At 39.6% G+C, this 27,980-nt stretch overlaps 1 protein-coding gene across 1 annotated transcript; it reads left to right on the top strand.

Moving 5' to 3' along the window:
* Positions 1 to 17: 17 nt before the first annotated feature.
* Positions 18 to 27,946, top strand: LOC139687801 (uncharacterized). Its single transcript, XM_071585109.1, has 8 exons — positions 18 to 79; positions 1,155 to 1,367; positions 9,095 to 9,238; positions 11,616 to 12,839; positions 13,107 to 13,190; positions 15,508 to 15,803; positions 25,507 to 25,671; positions 26,892 to 27,946. The coding sequence occupies exons 1-8, from the start codon at positions 72 to 74 to the stop codon at positions 27,308 to 27,310; spliced, it is 2,553 nt and encodes an 850-aa protein (XP_071441210.1). The 5' UTR covers positions 18 to 71; the 3' UTR covers positions 27,311 to 27,946.
* Positions 27,947 to 27,980: the final 34 nt, after the last annotated feature.

Here is a 27,980-nt window from a genome sequence, read left to right as displayed (position 1 = left end):
CTGCGGCAGCGGCGGCGGGAAAAGCAAGGAGGAAGGAGCGCCGGCCCACGACACGACATGCCTCTAGCATCATGGAAAGGTGAGCAGCACAGCACTCTAGGTCAACCCCTTTAAGTTCCATTTCACACACGCACCCGAGTGTCGCTTCTCTTGCCTTCTTTTTTTCATTTTCTTACGCACCAATGATTGTTTACTCTCTCGTGCGAGAGCCCTCAAAGGGCCGCATCGGTTGCTCTGCAGAGTGGACAATGGGAGCGTCAACATATTTTTTCGTCATCTTTTTCCGTTTTATCGTCGTGATGAGTTACTTGAGGTTGCACATGTTGTGACATTTAGGCAATTCATTCCATACGGCAAAGATTATCAGCTGCTGCGAGGACTTTTCAAAGTGATAATTCGCCTTATTCGCCCCTCGCTAATCGCCCTTGCGGCTGCTTGCGGGGTATTATGTAGATGTAGATGTTGATTGGTTGTTCTCTCACTTGAGCATTGTAGAAACTCTTGGAGCTGGTTTGATGCAGTCAGGCGAGAAGAGGCGTATGTGACGAAAAATCCTATCTACGGAAGTCCACCCTTGTGATACGTGGGAATTTCATTTATATATTTGAAAGTGTTATATGCTAGTTTCCAATTACTATCACAGCCATTGCTAAAACGTTCACCACTTCCCTGCAATTTCCCTGCAAGCATATGCGTGTGTGACCCTATGGTAGGTCAAGCATGTCGGTTGAGTCTTGGCACTCATAGCGAAGAGGAAATACGTGCACATGCGACTCCAGCCGATTCTTGTGACTTCTCATATTTCTTGCTAATCAACGTTGGCAAAGCGATCAGTTGCTGGTGGTGTTTCTTTGACGCCACCCACTTCTTGAGAAAAAATGACACTATGTCGTTGAATTTGAAACGACATCCCATCATTGGATTGTTCACAAGCTCATTACTGAAGTTATCCGTGAAATATACCCACGAACGATGAGGGATCAGAATAACGCTGTCCGACCACGTTAAGAAGGAAAAGTATTTTGTGTCAAAAGCAGTCTGGTGAGTAATCACCTCCAGCCATACACCCTAGCGGTGGCTTGCAGGGTACGAAATAAATATAATATATATTTTCTTTTCTAAAAAGGGATTTTCCATCAATTTTATTTTTGCAGATTATCCACCGCAGAGGAATATTACAGTGCATACTCGGTTCCAGTGGACAGCGACGACGGCTCGTCAGATTGTGGTGGATACGAGACGGCTTATGATGAGGGGAGGAATAGCGTCATCTCCGGCAGTGATTCCCCGGTCGACGAGAGCCGGCGAGGAAGTGAGTCATCCGTCGTTGATATCGGAAAGAGTTCTGCGGACGTCGATAGTAAGAAGTAAGTGGACGGTCACATTGTAGTCCGCGCTCCGCCTCCTTTTGCCGCTTCCCGTTTAAGCTCCTCAATTTACGCGACTATTGTGTTACAGGTTGGGAGGTTTCGCCTTACCCTGTTTTTGTCAGGCAATTGGAGGTATTTTCGGGGGAATGCCGTACGTTTTTCTCCCCATCAAAATAAAAAATACATCAATCCGTATTTCCTGCTGGATAACGACTTTCTCGGAAATATTCATCATTGCGTAATAGTTGAATTGATAATTTTTGCAATTAATATTCGCATGCACGCCAATCAACCTTCCTACGCGTTTGAGCATTTTCGTCTACGCCATAACTGCTGCCTGCTAGCAGGTTATATTTATAGCTCAAGAGATAAGTATTACTGGGAACGCCTACCTTTACAGGTAGGCGTTCCCAGTAATACTGGAAATGATAATGGCTTAAAAACCATCCGTTTAGAATCCGTCAGTTAGGAATTTTATTTTACGGGTTTAACTAAGTTGTGATGAAGTGGCGGCATATAGTGTCTGAGAGGTTTGAGTACCTTATTTCCTCGCTGTCAGAAGTGAACTCCAGTGAAATAAATCTCTACAAAATATTTTCTGAAAATCGTTCTATTTCGTGAATGATGCTACATTATGTGATGAATAAACACGTTCTGCAACCATTCCTCGTCTTTTGAATTTCAGTCAAGTTCGGAGAATTAATTGTCAATTTTATATAATTATTGAATTGAAATAATTGACCTACGCCCCAAATAGGAGCGCGGCCAACCTTATGTGATACAAACATTTACCTATTTTAGTCGTTCCGCATGCTAGTGTTTGCACTCACCGGATAAAATATTTGTGAACTCTTTAAAGGCCAAAGTGATGTAGTCATTTGTGCTGGTATTCTAACTCGCATTACCGCCACAGTAGACAGTAGAGCGGAGCATCGTCCGTCGTGAGAGGTTACCGTGGGAGAGAAAAGTGCGGGATTAAATGGCACTAAGGACATGAAAATAATTGCCACTTGGGGCTGATAATATGGCACATATATTTACTTGGTGTTTAGTTATATGCTCAGTGTATATCAAAAGCTAGGAAGGAGTAATTTTTAATAATATTTTAAAATAACTTCTAAATGAACGTTGAAATTAATTGTGAATAGTCGTGATGTATTCATTTTAATTTTTTTAGTTCAATTTGCGATAAGATGGAACTCTCTCCAGTAAAATATTCTGGAGGTTAACCGTGGGCTGGGACTCCTCGTGAGAGTACATCAGTCAAATGTATCAATCGGAATCGAAATCTAGAATATCTGATGACTACAGGCATGTGATATATTAGAAAATTATTATTTGTTATTCTACCGGTCGAGGAAGGTTTTGAATGGGCGCAAACTACAGAACGGCAAAACGATAAGTCCCGTGCTTCTGCCACAAAATAAAACCAGACATCCAACATTACGTTGAGTCACTCTTCAAGTAAGCATGCATTTTTCCTTCCTTCATCCCGTCACATACGTATACCTATCATATTCCTACCCCTTACTTGTTTGCCGAACGTTCTTCCCTCTTACAGAGTCTTCGGCATCCCATTGATAATCAAAACGCTCTGCGTCCATGTTTCCTGCCTCCTTTGGATTTCTCTCAACAATCCTCTCCCTCTTCTCCATGAATAGCTCCTCCTCGCTGATTTTCCTTACTGGCACCTTCCTCACCTTAATGGACCATTTCACATATTCCATTCTTCTCCAATCCCATATTTCAAGAGTCTCCAATCGACACTTATCATCATGCTTCAACGACTATGTTTCCGCGTCGTACAAAATCAAAATCCACATCAAAGTGCTTTAACATTACAAAAAACCGCCTATTCTTAGAGTCCTTACTCAACGTCCCAGTCATCAATTCTGTCGTACGTGAAAGCATCTTGGCCTAATGTAATTCTTCTTCCTATATTCCTACTACTGTGACCACTTTGATCTAGAAAAGTTCCGAGATAGGTTAAATGTTCTTCCTACTCTAGTTTTTGTCATCCTATTTTTATAATTAACCTAGCCTTTTTCTTCTTCAAAAAAAGCATAATATTTGTTTTGTTTGCATTTATTTTCTTCTCATACCTATCGCGCTGGTTTTCCAGTGCGCTCAGCAGTGTTTGCAAACCCCTTGACTACTTGCAAACTAAAGCTTGAGCAACAGCGAACCCACCTGATTTTATAAAGTTTCCACCACATTCATTTCTACCTTCAGTTCTTCCGATACTTCCTTTACCATTTCTTCCACATATGAATTGAAAAGCCCAAGTGATAATGGACAGCCTTGTCTTAACCCTCTTTATAACACTGCCCCTCCGGACTCTCCATCCGCCACCGCACCTGAGCAGTCCGTAACATATACAGGTTGCGGGTAAGCCTCCCATTCCTCCAATCTACAGCTATGAATTCATTAGTTGTGCCCAATTCTCCCCATCAAATTCTTTCTCGATATCTTCGGAACAGATATCTACAACCTGATTTTATTCTAATCTTCCTCTCTATTAGTTCTTCTTATTACTGCTAAGGCATCATGCGTGCCTCTCCCCTATCTAAACCCAAATTGATCATGTCCTAACTACTCATTTTCCCTGCTCTCAATCGTATTGCTGATGAACCTGAGAGCCACTTCAGCTGCTTGCGAAATCAAACTGATTATCCTGTAGTTCTCAAATATGGCTGCTTTTTCATTTTTTGGAATATGCACCAACAGTGACTGATCTGACGAAGTCTTCCTGCCAAATTCCTCCCTCATAAATGCTACCAATAAGTCCATGAAAACTCTTTCTCCCACCTATTCCCAAACCTTTAAGTAGTTCTTCTGAAATTCTTTGACCCCTACGGTCTTATCTGATTGAAATTCCAGCAATGCCCTTTCTTTATTGCCATCGAGTTAGGCTGGACCTAAGCTATTTTCATCTACGCCATATTCTCTTTCTAAAGTGTAATCTTGCTGGCTTCATGTCTTTACCATATAGTTCCTCTGTATATTTTTTCCATCCCTGTTGAATTTTCCTTGGCTCAGTTAATAATTTTCCTGATTTTTATTTGAACTTAATCACAGATTTTCACTTCTTACTCCCAGACAGCACGTTAACCTTCCTGTATAGGACACCAATTTCCTCCTCCCTTTGAAAAATTTCCATATCCTCGTACTGCATCGTTCTTCATTTCGCTATTTGTTTCTCTGCCAAGTTTATTATTTAAATATTTATACTTTCTTCTTCCTAGCTATGTGTTTATAATGCTCCATTTTCTTCTCTCGCCCATCTTTCTAATCATCTCGTCCGTAATCCATGGTTTCCTTGTTATTTTCCTTTTTACCGTTTCTATAGTTTTGTTTGTGGCTTTCGACATTTCTTTTCCGTGCTTCTGTTTCCTCTTTAGTAACAAGCTCCCTTTCCTCACATAATTTTTTCTCTAAAACTTGGTGATACGCCTTTTTCATCCTTATAGTGTTTCTATATTCCATTTTCTAAACTGTTTCCCCGTTTTATCTTTTGGAATCGGATGCTGCACTTCCTGTTAATAAATTAATATGTGAATGCACCTCCACTTCCGGGTGTTCGTTATGATCAACCCCTGTCTCCCGTAGAGCTGTATTGCTTTCTCTTCGCTCCGATGTCTTGTTCTGAAATCGTAGTCCCCCACCCTTCACCTTCACCGTCCTTCACCTACATCGTGTTCCCATTCCCCATCACTATAAAATGTCCCCTCCAGAAACACTCGCAATCACGTCTTCTCTGATCGTATGCCCTGTCGAATTCTTGCTCCATATGATTGCTTAGTGGCATGTAGACCTGAGCAATGACCCAGTTCGTTGGTTCAGCTTTTACTTCTGATAGCAGTATTCAATCAGTCGCTTGCTCTATGTTTACTACGCTTCTTCCTACCATTTGTACAGCATTATAACAAACCCTCGCTGACTCTCATCCCCTCCGCAGTATATTACTCTGTAACTGTCACTCCAGAAATCCACGCTATCCTTCCATCTTATTTCGCATAGTCCTAAAACACATATATTTCCTCTCTCTGGCTGCGTAGATTTTCGCGGCGGTGGCTTGAAGAATTCTGCATGTCCGGGTTTTCACCGCGTTGTTGTTTGAAGCCGACAACAGTTTCGCCGAAGTTTCATCCGGCGTCTTCGACCTGAAGACGCCGGATGAAACTTCGGCGAAACTGTTGTCGGCTTCAAACAACAACGCGGTGAAAACCCGGACATGCAGAATTCTTCATTTCCTCTCTCTATCTGTCGCCTTATATTATCTAATTTTCCTGTCCTCGACATTTTCCCAACATTTCAAGGCCCTATACTAACCGCTTTTGTTCTCATTCACGGTGTTTTACTTGCTTTTCGTGAGATGACGACCGCGGAAGTCTTACCTCTTGCACGTCACGACCCACGGCCGATCGGGCCGAGTCCCGTAGTTGCCAGGACTCAATGCATCATGGTATTCTAGCGAGAAATAATTGATCTAGTTTCCCGCTGCCTTTTTCAATTGTGTTTCAAATGTGATACCATCCTCAAATGGTCGTTCCACTGGGGTCTGACGCGGTGCGGACTACCTTACTGCTGCTACCCTTCGGCCTATCTTACATGGGTGGCCTTACCGGGAGCAGCTATCAATGTTCCTGTCAGCACAGCTCTAGGGGGTCATCATAACGTAAAAGCCCTTACAACCCATCAAGGTAGCTATACATGAGGAGGAGATTTGAAAATGTAATGTTCGAAATGCTAAGAATGGGATTTGGCTTGTTCGATGTAGGTGAAATGAAACGGCCTGAGGAAAATAATTTTGAACCGGTAGCAACAGGATCATTCACTCGTAGGCTCCGTAAATGAAAATGCAAAAGTGAACATAATGAAAACAAAGTGTAGAATTGTGTACAATAGTGTAAAACAAAGGAGTGGTGCAATGAGATTGAAGAACTCCCTAAATTAAAATTATATGGTCATTATTGTAAAGATAGAAATGTAACCCTCAGATACAATGTTGGTTCATGTATACATTTCGGTGACAGGCCACGACGATGATGAAATGGAGGTGTATGGCATTATCGCCAAAGTAATAAAAATTGTATTGGAGAAGAAAATATTATTATACCTAGAGACATGAATATTAAAGAAGACAGCAGGGAAAAATATCAGAAAGATGTGACATATGATAGCAAAATGGAATAGGAGAAATGCTTTTGGAATTTTGTGAAGAGCTCAGATTAATGGTAGCAAACACATTCTTTCAGAATCTCCCACTAAGATAACATGCATGGAAGATGCCAGGAGATGTAAAAAGGCCTAATCGACGACACACTCATGAAGCAGAGATTTAGGAATCAAATAAAAGATTGCTAAAGCTACCCGCGGCAAGAAATTGTCACGGACCAAAATTTAATGCTCATAAAGTGCCATCTGAGGTTCAATAAGCTGAGAAAGATAATCAATACTCAATTGTGGTCGGAAAAATTGAAGGAAACTGAACCGAAGACATATTTCCAGTGGAAATTGATAGAGGAAATGGAAAAAGTGTCTAGGATCAAAGAAGATATATCGCTAGAAATTAAGGTATTTAGAAGCCGCGAAGAAAATAAGAGGCTAAATGAAAGCCAAAGATGGGAAGGGTATTTGAAGTTTTTTTACGATGGAGAATAAAGTCATGTTAGAATTCTGGAAGAAGAGGATAATGTCGACGATGATGAGAAAGAAGACGGTATCCTCAGTTCTGAATATGACACTGCATTAAGGACTCCAGGGATTGTCGATAAGCCCTCGGAGTAGATAAAAAATATGGAAATAAGATCCTGATGCAGGTACACCACCTAATATGAAATATTTATGTGAAATGAGAAATGCCAATGGAATCACAGGATAGTGTCATCGTCCTCAATATCAAAAAAGAAAAGTGGAAAAACATATAGTGTTCAGAACTATCAGCCTGATGACTCCTAATTTGGCACTTCTGGAAAGAACAATGCGGAGGAGAAAACGGACGAGCACATAAAAAGAGAAGTATTTGGGATGTACAAGTAGAGAAGCTAGAATAAATATTTTCACTCTCAGCCTGTGAATTCGTTGATCTAGAGAAAGGTTTAGGCAGTGTGGAGTGGGATAAGGAGATTGATACACCCTCAGTAAATATAGCAGACGGCAGTGATTAGACTTGGCGAAAGCAGGGAAGGAGCTAAAATAAAGAAAGGACTAAGGCAAGACTGCTCATTGTAGTCATTGGCATTTTATTTGCACGTTGAAAACACAATTGACGAGATCAAGGAAAATATTAGAGGTGGCGTTCGAATACATGGAGAAAGGGTAAATATGCTGGGATTTTCGCCAAAAATACTATATTTACAGAGAAGAAAAGTAGATCTGGCTAGTACTGGCCACTTTAGAGAAGGGAATGAAAAATTTAATTTTTAAGTTAAACAAGATTAAACTCAAATTTCTGCAGTTGGTAAAGGGAAGAAAATTCGTAAGTACGACATAGGAAAGGCACACTGGACAAAGTGGATTAGTCTGGCTATTTAGGCAGCAATTTCTCTAGCAATAAAAGAAGAAAGAGATAATATAGTAAGCAGCTTAGGAAAGGTAAAAATGGTTTTCTATTAGAAGAAACAACTACTGACGTAAAATAATATCAGCCTGGATATAAAAGAGAAATTCACTCTAGCTTATATGTGTGGTCTTCTTTTCTGCGATTATGAGACCTCGGCAATTTGGGCAGCAGAGAAAGAACTCTGGAGGCAATCGAAGATGGTGCTACAAAAGAATGATGAAAATGAAATGCATAGTCGGAGTAATAAATGAAGAAGTACGTCGAAAAGAGAGTGAGAGATAAGTTTCTGGAGGGGAATACGAGTACAAGAAGAAAATGGAAACTAATTGGACATATACAGAGGCATTAAGACCATAACTAAAATAAACATTAAGAGAGAAACATAAAACATGCAAAATATCGGTGCAAAAACTATGAGGTAATGAAGAAATTGGCAGGAGACAGAATGATTCGGAGAGCTTCTAGAAAAATCCTCGGATTGATAACCTCTGATCATGAGTTTAACTTTGAACATCAAATCAATAAATATTTTGATTGAGGTACTTGATTGATTGTTTCCAGAGGATGCTTTCCCAAGTCAGAATTTACATTGCACATGTATTTCTTGGTTTTGTGCCGTGCGGAAACAGTCGTCGAAGCAAGATAATAGACGTATACTTAAGGCTTTTGTAATGTGGTTGTGTAAGAAGAATGGAAAAGGTGAAATTGACGGAAAGAAAAACAAATGAAGAAATGTTATACATGTCGAGGGACGAGAAAGATTTTTTGAGAGACATCCAAAGGAGACAGGAAATGTGGATACAAAAAATTTTGATTGGAGCCGGAAGGCTAAATACTGTGATAGTGGGGCGTACGTTAAGCAAGATAGAAAGGGGTAGGAAAACCCAGAATATCGGACGGGGTAGCAGGTCAGACGGAATGAAGGAAGTATTGATGAAGGGTTTATTGTGAAGTCGGATGTTAGTTTGTGTTTTGTTTGGAGAGGAAAATTAATTTTTCGCTGTTGTATCTGTGTCCTTTCTAAATCTACCTTAAACTGTAGAATAACATCAATATGAGTCTCGTAATAATGATTACACGTTATTACTCTATGTTTTCCCAATCTTTTGTCTTAGATTTGACCAGGTGAGATACAGGAGAGCGTTTTTTTTCGATTCAGGGCTGGCTTAAAGAAGGTCTTCCACATCCTTCAAGCATTGAATGACTGCATGTGGTGCACCAATGTGTTCACAACCGAAAGACTGAAGGGAAGGAATCCCAAGCGGAGGACTTCGATGTGCTGCAATGGTTTCCCCAAATTTTTGTGAGTATTTGTAGCTATTTAGGTTTTGATTTACTGATGAAAAGAGGAATTGGATTCGTAAGATAAGAAGATTTTTTGCATTACATTTATCCTATATTTATCCATAATTATTAAAAGTGATAGGTACAAAATCAGCATTGCTTTTTATATCTCACAATATTATAACTCCCTTCCGAAATATGGGCATAGGAATACGTACATTCGTTTATGCTATGCTTTCGAGATATATTTATTGGGAATGTATGACTATGCCCATCTTTAATCAGACACATATTTGATAATGTTCAGACATGTAAAAATTCATGCCATGGTAAAATTTACCCTGAAGTGCGTTCTCCACCTCATTGTAAAAATTCTTCTGTTGTCGTTTTGGGTTACCAATTGACATATAAATCCAAGAAAGTACCAGTTTATGAATTGCTTCCGTGAATAATATCCAACTATATTCAATATGGCAGCACCAAACTCATGCTTGAGAATTAAATTATAACCTCATAGCGAGTCATTGCATAGTAGAGGATTCTAATAAAAAAATTGCACTTGCAATACCAAAAGGAATACAAAAACATTATTGAGTATTGGATCTCGACTGCTATGTAAACTTCCGCATATGACGTGTTATCTTTCACCATAATTTAGGTTAGTGTGTATTCTGTGATTTACTACAATGTAAATACGTCGGTCAGTGATTGCAGTTATAATACGTATCAATTTGCAATACGTGTCAATTTAATTTCCCAACAAATATGGGGTAATTACTTGCATTTCTTTTCGTTGTTTTCTGTTATTATTTTTTTATTATCTTTAACCCTAGATAAATAAGGGTAAGTTGATCTATTTTCTCGTCTCGCCGAAAGAGACCAGAAATGTGGGCAGAAAACTCGTGGATTTTGCACCATGATAACGCACCGTCGCACAGTGCTATCATTATTCGTAATTTTTTGACGAAAAATGCAACAAATACCATCCAACAGCCACCGAATTCACCTGATTTGGCTCCCTGTGACTTCTTTCTGTTCAATCGAGTTAAAAAACCATTACGGGGAACGCGTTTTAGCAGCCGAGAGGAAGTAATGGAAAAATCGCCGGAAGCACTGATGGACATACCGAAAACCGAATATAAAAAATGTTTCGAGGATTGGATCAAGCGCTGGCATAAGTGTGTTGCAGTCGATGGGGATTACTTTGAAGGGGACAATATAGATTTAGATGAATAAACTTGTATTTTTAATTTTCTGAATAAATTCCGGGAAAGTTTTGATCAAGGTAGTATAGTTATAAGATAGTAAAATATGTAGCAATACAAATAAGTGTGAAGTTTTCAAAAAAGAAGAGACTTAAACGAATGCATGGTGAAATTATGAGAGATGAAATTACTTTGCGACTTAAAAAAAACGTAAATATAATTATATAATGTAAATAAATACATTTTTTTACCTTCGAACTTTAAGAGAAAAAGGAGTGTAAATTTAACACAGGAAGGTAATTCTGCAATCCAATAAAGCATCTCTGCCGGATTATCCCTGCCAAAAGAGGTGTAAAGGTGGAGTTTCTTTTTAATAGGCAGTGTTAAAAGACGGGTATTTAAAGACGGGTAAAGCCTGGAGTATTTAAATTTATGTAATTAGTTTCATAACACTCAGTAATATTTACATTTCTGGTAACGGAGTTTCGGGTTCTTCAAGAACTTCGTGTTTTCGCATTATGGAGGAATTTTGAGACCAAACCGAATTGAAATCCAAATAACTGCAGGAGATGCTACGACAGTGGACAAATAGAAATCTATTTTGAGAAAGGGATTTGGACTAATTTAACTTAAGACAGGAAAAAAACAGATACAAAAATTTGAATTTACTTTCTGTTTAAAGAACGGGCTGATTTAATTTTCAAACTCTGGTTAATTTTAAATTCATTGTTATTTTAACGATAAAGTTCTCCGCTCAACTCGCTTGGAGTACTAATGTATGGAAAAATATCCTTTTGTTACATGAATTTTAAAATGATGAAACCCTTCTTTAAGAAATAAATTTTGAAGATGTTGAGGTGGAGTAGAACAAATACATTTTCTGCGGGTTCCCGGGACCCTTAGAATTTCAAATAGGAGTTTTTTTGCTGCTCAGCTAATTTTGCATTCTACTCATAAAAAATCCAATTCTGGGAAAATAGTGATGATGTTTTGCAGACAATTTTATAAGGTGCATGATCCTGTTTTGAGGCGATTGAATGTATCAACGAAATTAATCGGTATATATTATCAAGTTCTAAAATTTAGGAGAAGCTAATTTTATTTTTCCGTAATAATTTCATAGCAATACATATATCGTCATCAAATTATTTTTTTCGAACCTTAATATAATTTTACTGTTACCCTTTACAGGGAAATTCTCTATACAGATGAAGACATTAGAAAAGAGTTAGAGTACATACAATACCTCTTACATGTGTTGCTCAAAGAGTTACTTCCTATGATGAGTACAAAGGGATCTGGTCCTATTTACGATAACGCCATGAATGTCTTCGATAAGATGCCAAGTCTTCAGAGTGCATCGAACGGATGGTCTGTCCATCGATTTTCTCAAACCTCCATAAGATGCAACGAGAAGACCGCTGAGTTAAATAAACTGTTGAATAAAGGCCCGCGTTTGTTTTTCGACGAGAAAGAGCTGAATGTTATGCTTAGAAAGATCCTCATGGAGGCTGAAGCGGCGGACAGCATCTCTAAGTACGGGCGAGGAATCAGCGTGGAGGGGAAGACTGGTGTCATAGGAAGGGAAATAGAGCGGGCGGACTCTGACGGTACCCTGGACTATGAATGCGAAGCAGCAGCGAGGATGGAGGCGTGCTCCGAGGCCCTTGATTCGCTGAAGTACCTTTTTCACGGTGAGGAAGTGGCTAAAGAAATGGAAGGATGCCCGGACCCTATGATCGTCGCCCCACTGAAGCATAGCATGGACTGGGACAGGGACTTGTCGGGGCTGAGCTTGGTAGTGAACCAGAAGGTGAAGCTGGTGAATTTCTTCTTGGGCATTGTCCGGAGGGAGGATGAGAACTTGGAGATAGCGGCGAGGGTGTTCGAGAAGGAGGCGGAGGCGGTGAGGGAAAATATGCGGGAGGAAGTCGGTGTGAGGAGGACCACGGGGGATAGTGGGTGGGACAGTTCCAAAATGCTGCGGGGTTCCTGGAACCCGTGGTCACCATCCTTGGACCAGCTACTGTTCGAGAAGGAGAAGTGGCGACTGGGAACTGTGGAGCTGAACGGCGGTGACCCCTTGGCGCACTTGTGCGGGGTTGCCCTCCCCTTAGACTACGCCTCGTTCAAAAACGACACCAGGGCGACGTATTACGGAATCAAGAGGAAGAACATGCTTTCTATAGCCCTTCAGACGGCCGACATGTCGGAGAAGATCCAAAAGAGCTTTCCTAAGAAGATTTTCGACTTGATGATGTTGCTGCTATCCATGGCCCTCTACTTCTCCGACATGATCTCCGACTTGATTCTGGCCGGGGACCACTTCTCCCAGGGGAACAAGGTGTACTCGTACCTCACGATTACCTTTGTCTTCGCTCCTTTCATCAGTGAAACTCTTAGCAAATTTATTTTGTGAGTATTGCAGACCAAAAATATCATTCCATTATAAGATAGCACTGAACACTGAGATTAACCAAGACCGCAAGAGCTCATTTAATAATTTAACTCGGCCAAAAGACCTCATTTCATTTTTATGACCTTCCAATTATTGGAGCTTAATAAATTAACCAAGGCCGCGAGAGCTCATTTCATATTTATTAGGTTTACTTCATGATGTGATATTCTGTTACCTGAATCTGACCTCTGAACTGACTGATCGATTGATTTTTCTCTTTCAAGGAAATCCCTCGGATGGGATAGGGAATATGGACGGTTGCAATGGAAGGATGTTTTCAATTTCAACGACTTCAAAATAATAAAGTGGTAAGTAAGTTGAAGGTTTACCTAAATTAATGTATCTAAAGATTTATTAAAGTAATTTCGGGTGTGTTTATCGAAATCATCCAAAAATATTTGTGATTGGTTGAAGAAATCCTATCTCTCCAACCTGGTGAAAAGTTGGCCATCGATGACTCTATAGTTGACGCTGCCATCGTCTTCAGAGCTCCTTCATGCCAGGTTGATTTCGATTGTTGAGAGATCGGTGTTTACGATAAGTTTTAACCGTAAACACCCATTACCTCAATTCGAAGGCAATGACATGACTAATGACTGGCGACGCTGAAAAATATCATTACGGGTCTCAATGATTTTGCGTATTCTAAGGTAGCACTTTGTGCACCGCCTTGAAAAAAGTGCGTTTTAGAAGCCATAAAATTGATATAGAAACACATATTTAGGTAATACAAAAGAAAAATATAGTAAAGGAGTTGTTTGAAATATCCTGACAGATTTTTATAATTCATTTTACTTTTGTTTTTTTATTACGTATATCAACTTAAAGATCCCTTCGACAGAAATAGATAAAAAACCCGCTATGTGAAATAGTGAAATTATGAAAAGGCTAAGGAAAAAGATAATCATGACGCGCTCAAGGCAGTTTATTGTGCCATTGCATTCAGTAAGTACAATAATGATTAAAATTTGGGGAATTATTGAAGGAAAGCCATAAAGAACCAATCAGACAGAAGAACAAAATGTAAATGGAATTTATTCTACACCAGATCTGCGTGCGTAACAGATGTTAACTGTATACATTCTTTACTTCTGAGATTTTCATTTACACAACGTTCCCTTACCTGACAAGACAACGCAAGGCAGACAAAAACTGCCTCTCGTGGGCCGCTCCTGCTGTTCCCAACAGTTATCAAACATATTTGTAAGCAAAACTATGCCCATTTATAGGGGCGAAAAGGTTGTAAAATATTCAAAGTTTAGGAGATAAAATATTTTGCTGAAGAATGTTTTGGTCATTTTTTTTCTGTTTACACGGAACAGTTTCTAATGTTTGGAAAAAAACGTTAACTCAATCATTTAGTTTCTGTTAAGGTAAAATACGGTTTGCATTTGTATTGAGGAATATAGTAGCATAATCTCGCAATGCTATAAAATTTGTTGTCTCAGGCGCAAAGGGACCTGATGATGACGTTCAACTTCGAAACCTGGGTCGTGTTTTTAAATAAGGTGTGTGGAATTACAAAGTCAATTATTTCATTACATTTCAATCGCAATGCTATATTTGGATAGTAATCGAGTACACCCATGTATGTATTTAAAAATCCAAACCTGTTTTATTAGACCTGACTCTTCTGCTGGGCATGCGCAGAATTTTCGCCTCTTGCAGTGAAAAGATTTGTAAACGAGCTACTCTATAATGAAATCAATTTTATTGCATTTGCATAATATATAATCATTCAATTTAGCTCCCCGTGTAAGTGGAAATGAAGCATGATTCGATTAGGCATCGTGCTGTGAATGAAGTTTTCATTTTTAATGGACGGTGGTACTTGAGAGCCTCATCCCTCCCTCTTTCTCCCATTGGGTGGCATTTGAAGGCAGATGCACATTGAAGAAAGTACAAGCAGACTGCTGTCGTCATAGCGGGGCCGCCTAAACCTCTTTGAGTCTCTGAGGTGTCTCCATGGTACGCTAGAGTTTGAATCTCAGCAATGTAAGAATGATACAGAGAAACTTACAAAATATTCTTTCGATTATCTCGGATAATGTGAAAATCGTTAACATGGGTAATAAATTCTGATGGGAACTTTATTAATTATTAAGTTCCTTGGCTCGTATCCTCCTAAGGGCATGACGTTGTTTTGAATTTGCGTTAATTGGATTGTGTGTGACCTCGAGCAAGGGAGTATCGAAATGAAGATTGCGTCTTCCCTGAATTTAACGCTCAGAAACCGGTAGTACCACCGGCTGTACGCTGAAATGGATTATGCTACAGCGTGCAAGGTTCATCTCTCAAGGAAAATAATGCAAAATTTAGATAAAACAATGAACGACCTATAAATCATGTTATATCTGCCACCAAATGTATAGAAATAACCTTTGCATCACTTAACTCTACGAAGAAGTTGAAAAGTACTACTAACAAATGTGTGTCTACATGTATGGCTGGTGCTCTGACACCTCCCGCCCTGCGCCCTTAAGGCGGCTGGCGGGGAATCGTGTGCACGAGAAAAAAGACAAATTCTGAAATTATGTTTCGCAATGGTATTTCTACTAAAATCTTTCTTTTTCTGCAGGCTTCCCTGGTTGAAGGTAATCAACTTTTTCTCCTTATCCATATCAGGATGTGTTGCAGCGTGAATTACTCTCTGAAGTCGATGAAGGACTATCGGCATTTGGCACCCTGCCACGCGGTCCTCCACTCACACCGCTGCGACAAGGGGAAGAGGAATTTCACGGTAGGGAGGGAGGAAGTGGTCGATTCTACTCACATTTACCACGTCTTCTACTCCATGCTCGCTTGGAACGAGAGATTCACACTCCAGACGAAGCTTGCCGAAAGTCTGAACGAGTCTGCTCCCCAGTTACTTCTTCAATTGGTCATTGTCTTCAAGCAGTATGTCTCTGGAAATAAAATAGGTACGTCCGAGAGTTGCATCTCGAGGGAGGAAGGTTTTTCGGTCTTGCTTATTTCGCGCATTGTGTGAGAATTATAATGTTCCTAATTTTCGCAATTCCAGTCCAGGCTCCTTAAACATATGCATTTCCAGATCATGTTCCTTATTTCACTGAGAGTCAAGCAAAAATGTTCAAAATTCCGTCAAAATTATAAAAACATAACTATTTCTGGAATTGTTTTACATTTGTATTGAGTTTTCAATGATTTGAATAAATCTTCGTAAGTGAGGTTCTTCGGTTGTGCTAAATATGTTTAAAAGTGATGAGTTGCCAATCAAAGAAGGATTAAATTGATTTCAATGAAATTAAGTTGAATCAATCAAAATTCATCTTAATTCCCAATTTTTTAAACAAGACTTCTTTAATTCTATTGGAAATTCGTGTTGGATAACGTGCGCATAGAGAGAAAACCCATTCAAAGCCCATCATATTTCTATAAACATAGTTACATTTATTTATTTATCAAAATGATTGGACATTAAGAAACATTGAAACTACATGTATTTATTGTAATCAAGCTCGAGTCATGTTTTAAATATTCTCTTCACTGTGCATTGTCGTTCTCTCCCCATGGTTGCCCGTTCATCGTTTCTTCACCTTAGTGTCCTAACTCAACCCCTCACACTCCCTATTCGATCACCACCGCATTCCAATCCCCAATGACTATTAAATGTTTCCCCTAGGAAAACCCTCAAATATTTTCTCTAATTGATCATATATTCTTATACGATGTTTCTCCCTCCCAATGGTGACTTACTGCCATGTAGTGAATAATGATCAAGTCTGGATTTCGGTTCAGCTTTAACTTCCACCATTAACGTTCTTTTAACCACCTTCTCTATGTTTACTACGCCTCTTCCCACCGTTCTATCAGCACTACTCCCACCCATCGCAGGGTCACTCCCCTCTTCTGTATATTACAGATATTAATCACTCGACCCCGCTTTATTTCCATCTCATCTCACGCAAACTTGAAATTTTAACGTGCGTGAGGATTAAATTGAGAATTTACGAGACTTAGAGGAAATATTTCGAAAGCCGTGGAAGAAGATTTATAGAAATAAGAGGTTTCTACTTTACATTAAGTAGGAATAACTGGGAAATTTGCGTCAGTGTGTGGTACCGTGGCGATTTTTATTTTTGTAATTTACCGTTTCGTTTATGTGATTTACGTGCACATCGACTGATTTGCGTAGAAAGTATTTCGCTTCCATCGGAAAGCTGCGCACATAAAACATTCGCCACTGGCCGCCACACCGTCTCCAAACACCAAACGAGTAACTCCTAATTTAGTTTTCTCACTTACAAAATATTAGCGGAAAATGTCGGCGTTTTCGTTCCTAGTTATGGAAAATCTTGAAGTTCTGCTCCCGTGCAACTTTTCGTGCATACTCTGGCTTCCTCTTCACAGCCTTGCCTCCACTTTTCAGTTGACAAAAATGTTAGGACAATCATAAAAACCGATGCACTAGATGTTTGAATTTAGTTGTCTTGCCAGTTCGATTGTGAGATAAATGAAATTTAAGGGCGCACATCCATTCGTTTTCACACCTATCACATTCCGAATATTCGCGTATTGAGGCAGATCTTAAATTTTTCTGCCGAGTACCATAGTGAAATGGAGACCGAGCACAAAGAAATTTTCAATGTTAGCGTTTCAATTTTTGGTTAGCGTTTCCCATATCATTCATGGAAGATATCATGCGGGATGCAAGGGAAGCTGATGGGCGAGTGTATAACCGAGGTAAAATGCTTGGAATCCTCCCACGCTAATGAAATTATCCAACTCTCAATGAATTAGTTGTGGAATGCAATTACGCATTGATTAAGTCGCATTAACCTTTATGAAATCAATTAAAGAGTACCAAAAATGTTCTCGTAATTGGGAAAGTGGTGTATATACTCAGTCACTCTCAGGTCGTGACGATAAATGGAGCTGGAATGATTGGACCCTCAGTCGCATGAATGCGATCCGGTCCCCTAGGCTCTGACAATGCGATTAGTTCCATCTTGTTAAGAGTTGATGCCGTCCAAGTAGATCTCGCTGAAAATAGGCACCTATTACACGCTCAACCAACCCACAGTAAGCACGTGGCTATCCCCCGAGCCGTATATAGTATTTTCCTCAGAAGTGTACGGTGCATAATGATTCAATGATAAATCCTATTTTCACCGCTCTCCTCATTAACCTTTAAGTCTCGTCATTCCAGCCGGCCCAAAATTTCCAATCTCGTCATCCCTCGCCTTCGTTCACTTAACGTTTCTCCTTGATATACTCTTTTTCTATTCCACCTCTCCTCTTTATATAACTATTATAGAAAATGTAAAAATGATTCCTATTGCGAGAAAATAAGTTTCGCGTCCCATACTTTCGGTCCGATTTTGAGACGTGTATTCGAGAAATGCGGTGTCGATCGCTTAATCTGTTATTCTGGTGAGTTTAATTGAAAGCATTGAGAGACGCTACGTATTAATGGTTGGACTGAGTTAATTTCGAAACGAATCATCATTTACGTATGTTCTTTTAAGAAATACCCTTTTTTATTACTTAGTATAGCCTCTTGTATATAGTAATTTCATTTATTGCAGAACAAGCTCACATACCGTTCCTGAAAAATAATTATTTCGATATCTTTTGACGGAGAGTGTTTTCCTGGTAGAAAAAATTTGAAAATAATGTTTAAACAGGTGCAGTGACAATCACCGCCACTACTGGACAGGAAAACCTGCGAGATCTACTGCATTCAAATTTTTGCCATAGGGGTTGTCAAATGAAAGGGGGATTTAGGATGCACGGAATTTTAAATTTTCTGGGGAATAAGCTAGGATTTCAATGACAGTGTGAAACGATTTTGGATATTAAAAATTTCTCTCGTCCTGATGTCCATCCATGCATTACGTACCAGCGAAGCGTAATGTGTATACTGACTGAATGTGATACGAATATTTCATTCGCATTTGTGGGCTGGTCTATTGATAGCTTAAAGAGAATAAATCGCAATATTTGAAGGATTAAATTTTACATGCTGACCAAGTGAGGGGCTGGATGGCCGACCGGATTAGTTGGGCGAGTTATATCACACCAACCGTGCCTCGCTTCGCGGTCCATCCCGCATCAACACAGATCACATACCCCGCATCCAGAGGTAGGTGATTTGCGTTTCGGACCATGGAGAGAATCAAAAGTGGCGTATCGGGGTACGAAGGAGTCGCGGATCAACAGATCCGCGTCCGTACGTCGCGTATCCTTAGTTCGCGTACAGCTTTAGCTAGTCATGCTATATCATTAAACAGTTCGGTCAATGTCTCGCAGGGGGAGAGGATTTATGCCAGTGAGTAGTGACGGTTTCATTTTTATTTTTAGTATCATATATATTTTAAAAATAATTCTGTTGAAAAGTGGGAATTTAACAGTCAATTTTTCAACACCCGCCCATGGCTACCGCGTCACCGGAGTCCTGCGTTACCATTACTGTCTTCAGATGATAAAACATTCGGGAAAAAACTATCGCACGGGGAGTCATTCCCGGGGTGAGGACAATGATCCGCTCGGCCTCGAGCGGGGATTTCTTTTTCACCGTGATAAAGGGGAGCGCACGTTCGCGCTTTTAAAGGGTTTCGTGGAGTCCACCCCGAGAAGGGTTGACCGAAAGGGAAAGGAGAAGCTGATCATGTGGAAAAATTTAAAAACTTGCCCGTCATCGGGCGGGCCCTTTGTGTTTCACCCCGAAGAAATTACTGACGAAGTTAGATACAATTAAACGCGCGGTGCATTGGGGGTACAGAGCTTGTGGTTAATGGTGAATCAATCCGAAGATATTTCGTATCACAATTGTATCTCCTCAGTGCATGCGGCCTTAATTCCATTAGTGGTGAAATTTTGGAACATTTATGTTTCCAATCTGGGGAAGATTGGTTTGGGTAGGTTAGAAAAAGGTCAATTTAGCAAGGTGAAGCGTCAACAATAATGCGGTGTCTATCATCCTGATCTTCGTTTGATATTATAATTGTATTAGGTTAAAAGTACCCTTATTGAAAGCCTTAGCTGATAGATTATACAGTTAAAACAAATTGCGTAATCAAACTTTCGCAGCACACCTCTTGATCATGGCGGTTCATAATTTCGACTGCGCGGCCTCGACCACCCAAAATCTCTTTTACTTCGGCTGTGTTGTCTTGCTCGGACGTCAGTTCCGAGCGATCAATTCCTCGCGCACTCAAAGCGACCATGTCCTTCCTCACCGTTTATTATTTAGCAAAGAAAGGCGAATCATTTTCGTTTAGAAATATCCATTTCATGCATATGTAATGAACTAGATTACCTCATTGCCCAAATGCTTAATTCAAACTAACCTGGATGCTAGAGAAAATACTTTCTAGGTTATATTTAACTGGAGATTATTGGAAAACTTTCTTGAGGCATCACTATCACATCATCTCCATTTTCTACCACCGATTGTTGAACTTCGACAGCAATCGGATACTCTTTAGAAATCAGAAGCATGGCCTGGTTCTGACAATACGGCAGTGGGTTAAATATAAAATACGCCTTGCGCTATTTAACATTATTTTAAGTATATTATACCTATTATTATGAATAAAACGTATTAAAAAACAAGAAATGCACAAATTCAAAATTACATGCATCCTCTATCGTGTCGGTCAAACAATAGATTTTAAAATACGGTTGAACCGACACCACCGTATTATTTCTATAAGAAATTAATTGAATTCGAGTGAGGCGATTTCATGTTGACGGAGGAACATGGTGAATGAAATACCCCGGTGCTTGTATTAGGTTTTGCAGTGCGCCTAAAAGGGATGAAAATGTAGCTCTTTCGGAGAACAAGGGTGGGGGGAGCAACCCTCTTTACTCCTAAAGGTCTGAGTAGGAAGCATCCCTAGCCATTGCTACGTTACTCCCATTTCCCCTTTTTCTACCTCGTAGTCACGTCGCCCCTATAATCTTATGTATCTCGTTTTCCTTCATCGTTAACATATGAAATACGCCTAATGGTGCGCGCCATTGATGGTCGTTTGCAATCCGGATTTGCTTAACATTCGTCGGAAAATCAATGCTCAGCTGGTCGCTTACTTACGCCATTTCTAATTCCGGACATTTGTATTTTTTCCTGAAGTTGTCGGCGTCCTTGGAAGCCCACCCTTTTTTTCCAAGTTCTTCTGTCTGGTCGATATTTACTCTCAATATCCTGATGTAGGTACGAATCTCAGTCTGCATTCTTATGTTTCTCCCTTTCTTAGATTCTTAGTAAGCATGATATTGTGACAATACGCAGGTCGCCACGTTAAAATTTGTTGTCAGAGGGAATTTTGATTAGTCTAATTAGAATTCCTCTTTCCAATTCCTAACTAAGCAAATTATTTTATTAACCAAATTAACCAAATTCACTTATTTTATTAATTCCAACTATTTATTCATTATACAATTAAATTCATGTAGCGTCTAAATAATATCTGGGTAGTAAATTTATGAACTCTCTAATGCTTTGCGATTGTAATCCAATGGGTTTCTAACTTTTGCATTCCTTCGTCGACTGCATAAAGTTTTTTAGTTAATATTTAAGCTTGTTGCTATAAAATATTTGAAAAAACTAGTTTTTTATGATTGTACATACACTTCATTCAGCAGACTCATACTTTTGTGTCATCTTGCCGTCAATGAAATATTTTCTTTGCATGTTTTTTCCCTTTCCAAGTCACATGAAATATTAAGCTACGAAAATCATATATTTGTAAAGATAATCGTGGTGAAAAAATGTCATTCAAGTTTTCATTATTTTTCTTTCGAATATGCGTTTAATTTGGAAATAAAACACCTGTGTGTAAATCATCAATTGGGATGAAATGCTTGCAATATTCCTCGTAATATAATATTCACTATTATGATGAATTTTCTATGCCTGATCCGTCATTTTTTATGCATTCGTGTGTATTATTGGTTTATGGAAAATGGGATAACTGTAAGCGGGAAAACTGCTATTTTCACTCTAAAAAAAAATTCGTGGCCGTCACTGAGCGTGAGTGTAATATTTGGATACGTAAATGTATTAAAATAGGATAAGTACGAAATATATTCAATAATATATTGAAATGAACAGTATCCCACTGCTATTAGTTTTAGAAGTGCTAATCAATGTGCTGAAAATTTCTTATTTCCCTTGCATATTCGTGCCTAGTGATAAGGGCTTTCCACTTCTTTTGTAAAAATATTACAGAAAAGATAATGCAAAATATTTCGACTTCAGATAATAATCAAATTCACAAATGTCGTAATAAGGTTAAGTCTCGCTTTAAAATGTCGGTCTCTTAAAGAGTCACCTCCTAACTCGTGTAGTAATACTAATACACTTTTGCCAGATGCAGCGGTGTTTGACAAATCTTGCTACTCTTCTCTGATTGACTGTCTCCAGTTTTTAATTAAAATGAAATCTAAAGGAACCGATATATTTCATATTTTTCTAAAGAAACTTAACATGCAGTTTTACCCAACGGTCTATAGAGTTTTTTCCCTCGATAAAATGAATTCTGGTGTCATTTCAAAAACACCATTAGTAAGTTAATAAGGAATTCAACTTGTCGCAGTTCTGAAGAATATTCTGATAAATCTTGTCATTTACGTCAATGAAATGCATGGAAATATAAAATGTGGACTTACGTATCTATAAAAAGTCTTAAATAGCATGTAGAATGGTGGCATTATGGAACCGCCTAAACTTGGACATTATTCTATATTATTTAATTACTTACCAACAGTTTCGACGTATCATTTACTATCAATTTAGAATATTATACCTTCATAGGTTGCTAACCACCATTGTCGTACAGATTTGATAAATAAGTTGTATCTTGGTATGAAGGGTACATTGAAACCGATTAATCTATATTTTTCCTTTTATATCTGTATTTAACTCTGTGGGTATACATTTTTCTTCTATTTGTAAGTATTCATGAAGTTAAATATGATTGGTCTCATTCTAGAAGATTAATACTTGATGCAATGGCGAAATTTGAGGCAATAATGCATTTTTATTTCTAATAACCGTTGTAATGAAGTTCTTATCCGCATATCCTGTTGGGCAAGCATGGGTTCGCGTTTCAAATACGTGGAATAAGTCGAGCTAAGACTTCTATCCTGGAAGAATCATCAGAAACGTCCATCTTCTTGACACTTGCGGTGGCAAGAAGCACCTCAAGTGGAGACGGCGCATATGTAATGAGTCTCATTGCGAAGGAGGGACTGGGCTTCCCAAAGCCTTCCATTGGAAAATTCGAACGAAAAAAAGTGCAAAAGCGTTTTTTTTAGATGCTTCGTCAGCATCAATACCGCATTCATTTACAGGTCGCTCTTTCACGATAAAACTTGCCTTGCAATTCTGTCAAAAGCCTATTCACGCCTCGTTTCTTTTGACGACATTCGTTATAACAACAAAATCCTCTTCCTTCAACAAATAGGGCAAGGCAAAGGCGGAAATGTTCCTTTTCTTTGGCCTTTCGGCGCTCCGTGAACATGTATTAAATGAATCTCCCTGCTTATCCGAGAAAGGATTCCCCACATGAACGCTTGGTCTCATAAAATCCTTCGTACATGAGGTCGGGCATCTGGGCCATAGGTTTTTTGGATAGCATCACCGATTCTCTTCACTGTGGAGGTCCTACCACATTATGCTTTGATAGTAGCTCGCATATCTTTTCCGCCGAATCTCCAACGCGCGGGATGGTGGCATAAGTAGCAGGTTTATCTTCTTTAGGCTTCTCCTCGATTAGTTTTTCTTGCCTGAATGTGGCCATTGGTCAGGCCCTTGTCTTTCTTTGCGGTCCGTTTGAAGACCATGTGTCTGGGGTACCCTTCATTCTCTAGTAATGAGATCAGAGGTCGTTTCATCGAGGGAAGCGATTCGGCGTCTGAGATGAGGTAAACATGACGAAATAAGGTATTCACTTGTAAGCTCGTCTGAGCAAGATAGTGTTGTGGTCGTGCATCCAGATATTGGTCCGTATGGGTAACATTTCGGTACACTGCATCTCCATGGCTGCTATCGGGGCTTCTGCTCAACAATACATCCAGAAGGGACAGACGACTGTTTTATTCAACTTCCATAGTGATTTTTACGGAAGAATGTTGCTGATTTAGGTGCTTCACGAACAATTCGGGTTCTTCTTTCCCGTGTGGCCAGACGCCAAAGGTGTCATCGACATACCAGATTCAAAGAGATGGTTTCTTTCGGCAGAAATAAATTACCTTTTGCTCGAAATTCTCCATGAAAATGTTTTCCCCGACAGGAGAATGGGGTACCCCATGTCAAAACTTTCCTTCTATTGAAAGTATCTTTTATTCTAAAGGAAGTATGAATGATTTAGGCAGATTCTGAGAGGTCCGAGAAATCCTTTGGTAATTCCTCCAGGGTGAGTTCTTTGATGAGAAGCATGGAGTCATTGATGGGTACATTAGTGAAGAAAAGCACTACATCAAAGCCCAATAGCATGTCTCCGTAAACAACAGTTTCAGGCTTTCTTTTGTGGAATTCCTTCATGATAAGGGTAAGAGGAAAACCTTCCTTCAAACAAGGTGTGAAGTATTATACCTTTATGTGTAAGTGCATAGTTTCTTTTTCTACCCTCAGCTATCTCCTTCTTTCATTTTGGTGTTTTGGATCTTGTGAGTGAAGTCCGTTGATTTTTTTACGAATGAGTCAGTTCATCTGGTGTGGGGTTGGAGGGTACGTGCTCTATATTGGTCCAACTTGTAAATCAGTGTGTCTGTGTTGCAAACGATGGGCCATAAGAGGGTCCCCCACTTGTGGGCCTTATGCTTGCCGTGGAGACGTGGTGATTTGGCGCTATTCTCTCACAGTTTATATTATCCCTGCACACAAGTTATCCTCTCCCACAAACATTTCCTTCTAAGCTAGCTGGCCTAATATTTTTGCCTTTGGGTTCTTCTACGTATTCTTTCCATCTTCCTTGAATCCCTTGTAGACCCACTAATAACTTTTCTATTATCTCGTAATGAACACAATTTTTTTCCATCGCTATACCATAGCAACGCCATTACTGTATTATATAGTACTTCTACTTTGTGCCTCTCTGAAATTCTTCACACTGTTTTAATTTAACGATTTGCACACCGGATTTGTTTAGGGCAATTCAATGCTAACCGCTAATCAGTTTACGGTAAAAAATGATGGCCAAATTACTTATATTATTAAAAAAAATGTCATCAATTGAAAAATGCCATATGGTTCTTCTTATTTTACACTTTCAGCCAAAAACATATGTTGAAATAAACACAGCAAAATACATGTAGTCTCCCCTTTAATTTATCTAAAGTAATTTCCCTTTGAAGGTAGACTCAGATGCTTCTTTGAGTACGTCAAAACATTATACCAGTGCCTCGCATCACCCGTTGCACTTGCCGTGCCATCCTCCGATTCTTGATTGATGGTAAAAATGAAGAGACGTTTACCTAGTGTCATAAAATATTTTTGTTTTAATTTAATTATGTAGTTTATTCTATGCCATTTGCCATAGAATAAATATGAGGAGATGATAGTATTGTGTCTATATGGTAGGGCGGCTACGAATGCCCCATTAAGATTAAAACTACAATTATTCCACGTTAATTAACAGTCCAATTTGTTTTCAGGCTTTAAAACATGGTTCTGCATTGTGACGTCCACTCTAAGCCTGTCATGGTCCATGCACCTGTCTCACTTCAATCGACACTACCATACAGGAGGAAGGGTGCTTCACAACGCATACGAGTGGAAAGCAAGGATTTTGGAGTTCTTCGGCAACTGTTTCGTTTATGGTGAGAAGACGCCTTTGACAAATTTTGCGTACTTGCGGGAAATATTTCCCCCTTGGGATGCCGTATTGTGTTTTAGGTACCTAGACTGCACACTTACACGCGTTCCAGTGACTATGTACACACAAACATGAGTGTGTGGGCGTTTATATGTGTGTGGGTGGGTGGGCCGCGGTAGTAAAGGGGTAGAGGGTTGGGATACTGACCAGAGTGCCTGGGTTCGATTCCTGGGGGTAAGCCTCCCTGAGCACCCTTAGCTATATGATTTTTCGGGTACCAGATATTCTTGGGAAACCATAACCGGCACAGGAAAGGAGCTACCCCCGTTCCCTGATGTGTGAATTTCACCCGCCTGGTGAAGGGTAAAGGTGAACTCCCTCCGACCGACCGACCTTCGGGTTGATTACCGTGTTATGTTATTAAATATATATATATATACATGTTTATATATATTTTTATTTTTATAAATATGTATGTAGATACACATATATATGCATATAAATATATATGTGGGTCTCGGTAGTCCAGTGGGTAGAGCGTTGGACTGTTGACCGGATGGTCCTGGGTTCGATTCCCGGGCTGGGCACTCTGGGCACCTGCAGCTCCACCCAAGCTAAAGTGATTTTTCGGGTACCAGGTCTTCCTGGGAAACCATAACCGGCACAGGGAAAGGAACTGACCCCCCTACCCTGATGTGTGAATTTTCACACGCCGTATAGGGCTTAGTACTGGGTGAATACAGGAATGTATAGAAGAACTGTATTGTGAAGAACTTAGACCAAAAAAGTTAGACATAGAAAAGGAACATGACGTAGAAGAAGATAGCTTAGGTCCAGGCATACTAGACGATGAGACAGAAAGGGTATTAAGGGAGATGAAACTAAATAAGCCCGTGGGGGTGGATAACATTTCTGCAGAACTAGGACTAGAACTAGAACTGGGTTGCTGGATTGTGTTTTGTTAGGAGTCACAAAATATTTATTAGATAGTTGTGCCCATCGAAAAAAACTACGTTAACCGGTAGATTACCTTATAATAATAAATCATATGTATCTGCGCTAGCATTTCCAAGTACAACTCACAGAAATCAGTTGCAATAAGTATTTTGATTCAGCAGCTGGTTTCGAATTTTTCGTTGCATTGTTAAAATATTATAACTCTCCTGCTTCACACATTGAAAATTTTTTTTGCGTTTTTATTTACTCATTCTTCTTGTCTCCAAGGTTCTCGCTTCCTCTGTATCTCCCTTGTGGCGTCCTTCCATGGAGTCTGGTTTGTGCTGGGAGCCCTCCTCTACTTGACTGCGATATATTTCGTCATGATATTTGCCAGCGGCCGGAAGGAGATTTATAAAACATTACACAGGTACAAGACGACAATTTTCTGGCCCCTTCACCGGCTGTTCACCGTCCCGTATAGAATAGGCGTGTGGAGGATGGACAGCTTGGACCACTTGCTCTATTACTCCGAGATCGCTTTCCTGGCCCTCCTCACTCCCTTCGTACTCCCTCAAGAAGCCGATCAAGGGGTGGCGTGGGTCGCCACTGGAGTGTTCCTCTCCTTCGCCGGGGTGGGAGCAGGCCTGCTCTACGCCTTCAAGAGGTGCGTCCACCCCTATGGATACATATGTGAGAATCGCTAAGCAGTGCTCCGCGCCGTAGAGAGTTCTTCATCTTCACTGCCTTACAACGTCCGTCCGCTCATCACCTCTGTGCGTCTATTGTTTACTGTGCATTTAAAGATGCGGATTCAGCCGAATGGCCTTCGCATAGCTCACTGCACTGCAGCAACATAAAGATTTTACGACATGAATTAAAACACCCTAAACATGGAAAGCGTATTGAATTTTGTGATTCTTATGTATTTTTAGAAGAGGTTTTTTGTTGTCCAATGTTTTTAATTGGAACTATCTTCGAAGTAATACGATCAATTCAATATAATTTTTGATAAATGATATTTTAAATAAGCAAAGAAACATGAGGAGTAGTAGCATATTGGGTGTGGCGTTACATTGTTTCTGAGTCTTCCTTATTCAAATTAGGATGATGTTTTTGCAGATTCCAGCGCCATCTAAACTGTGTTATATTATTTGCTCTGAAGCTTTTCGTGCAATCTTGGTAGGCAGTGGGAAGGAATCCACCCTCATTACCTGACAGTGGAGGTACTCCTATGCAAGTATGCAGTCCATCGCATTTAAAAATAAAATGTGCAATACAACTTTTTAAGCATTGGAAACAAAACTATAATTTTGACCTATTTATTTTATATATATTTTTACAATTCTTTTTTATGATCTGCAAAATTTAACAATT

Source organism: Hetaerina americana, unplaced genomic scaffold, assembly GCF_022747635.1.
Source record: "Hetaerina americana unplaced genomic scaffold, ioHetAmer1.1.p SCAF_2, whole genome shotgun sequence".
Taxonomy (NCBI): Eukaryota; Metazoa; Arthropoda; class Insecta; order Odonata; family Calopterygidae; genus Hetaerina; species Hetaerina americana.
This window is presented reverse-complemented; position numbering and strand designations above follow the sequence as displayed.

Bases quoted from the DNA above. Each gene is read 5' to 3' on its own strand.
- LOC139687801 (XM_071585109.1), top strand. The intron at 13,191-15,507 runs GTAAGTAAGTTG...TATCCATATCAG, and splicing joins GACTTCAAAATAATAAAGTG to GATGTGTTGCAGCGTGAATT. The intron at 25,672-26,891 runs GTGAGAAGACGC...CTTGTCTCCAAG, and splicing joins CGGCAACTGTTTCGTTTATG to GTTCTCGCTTCCTCTGTATC.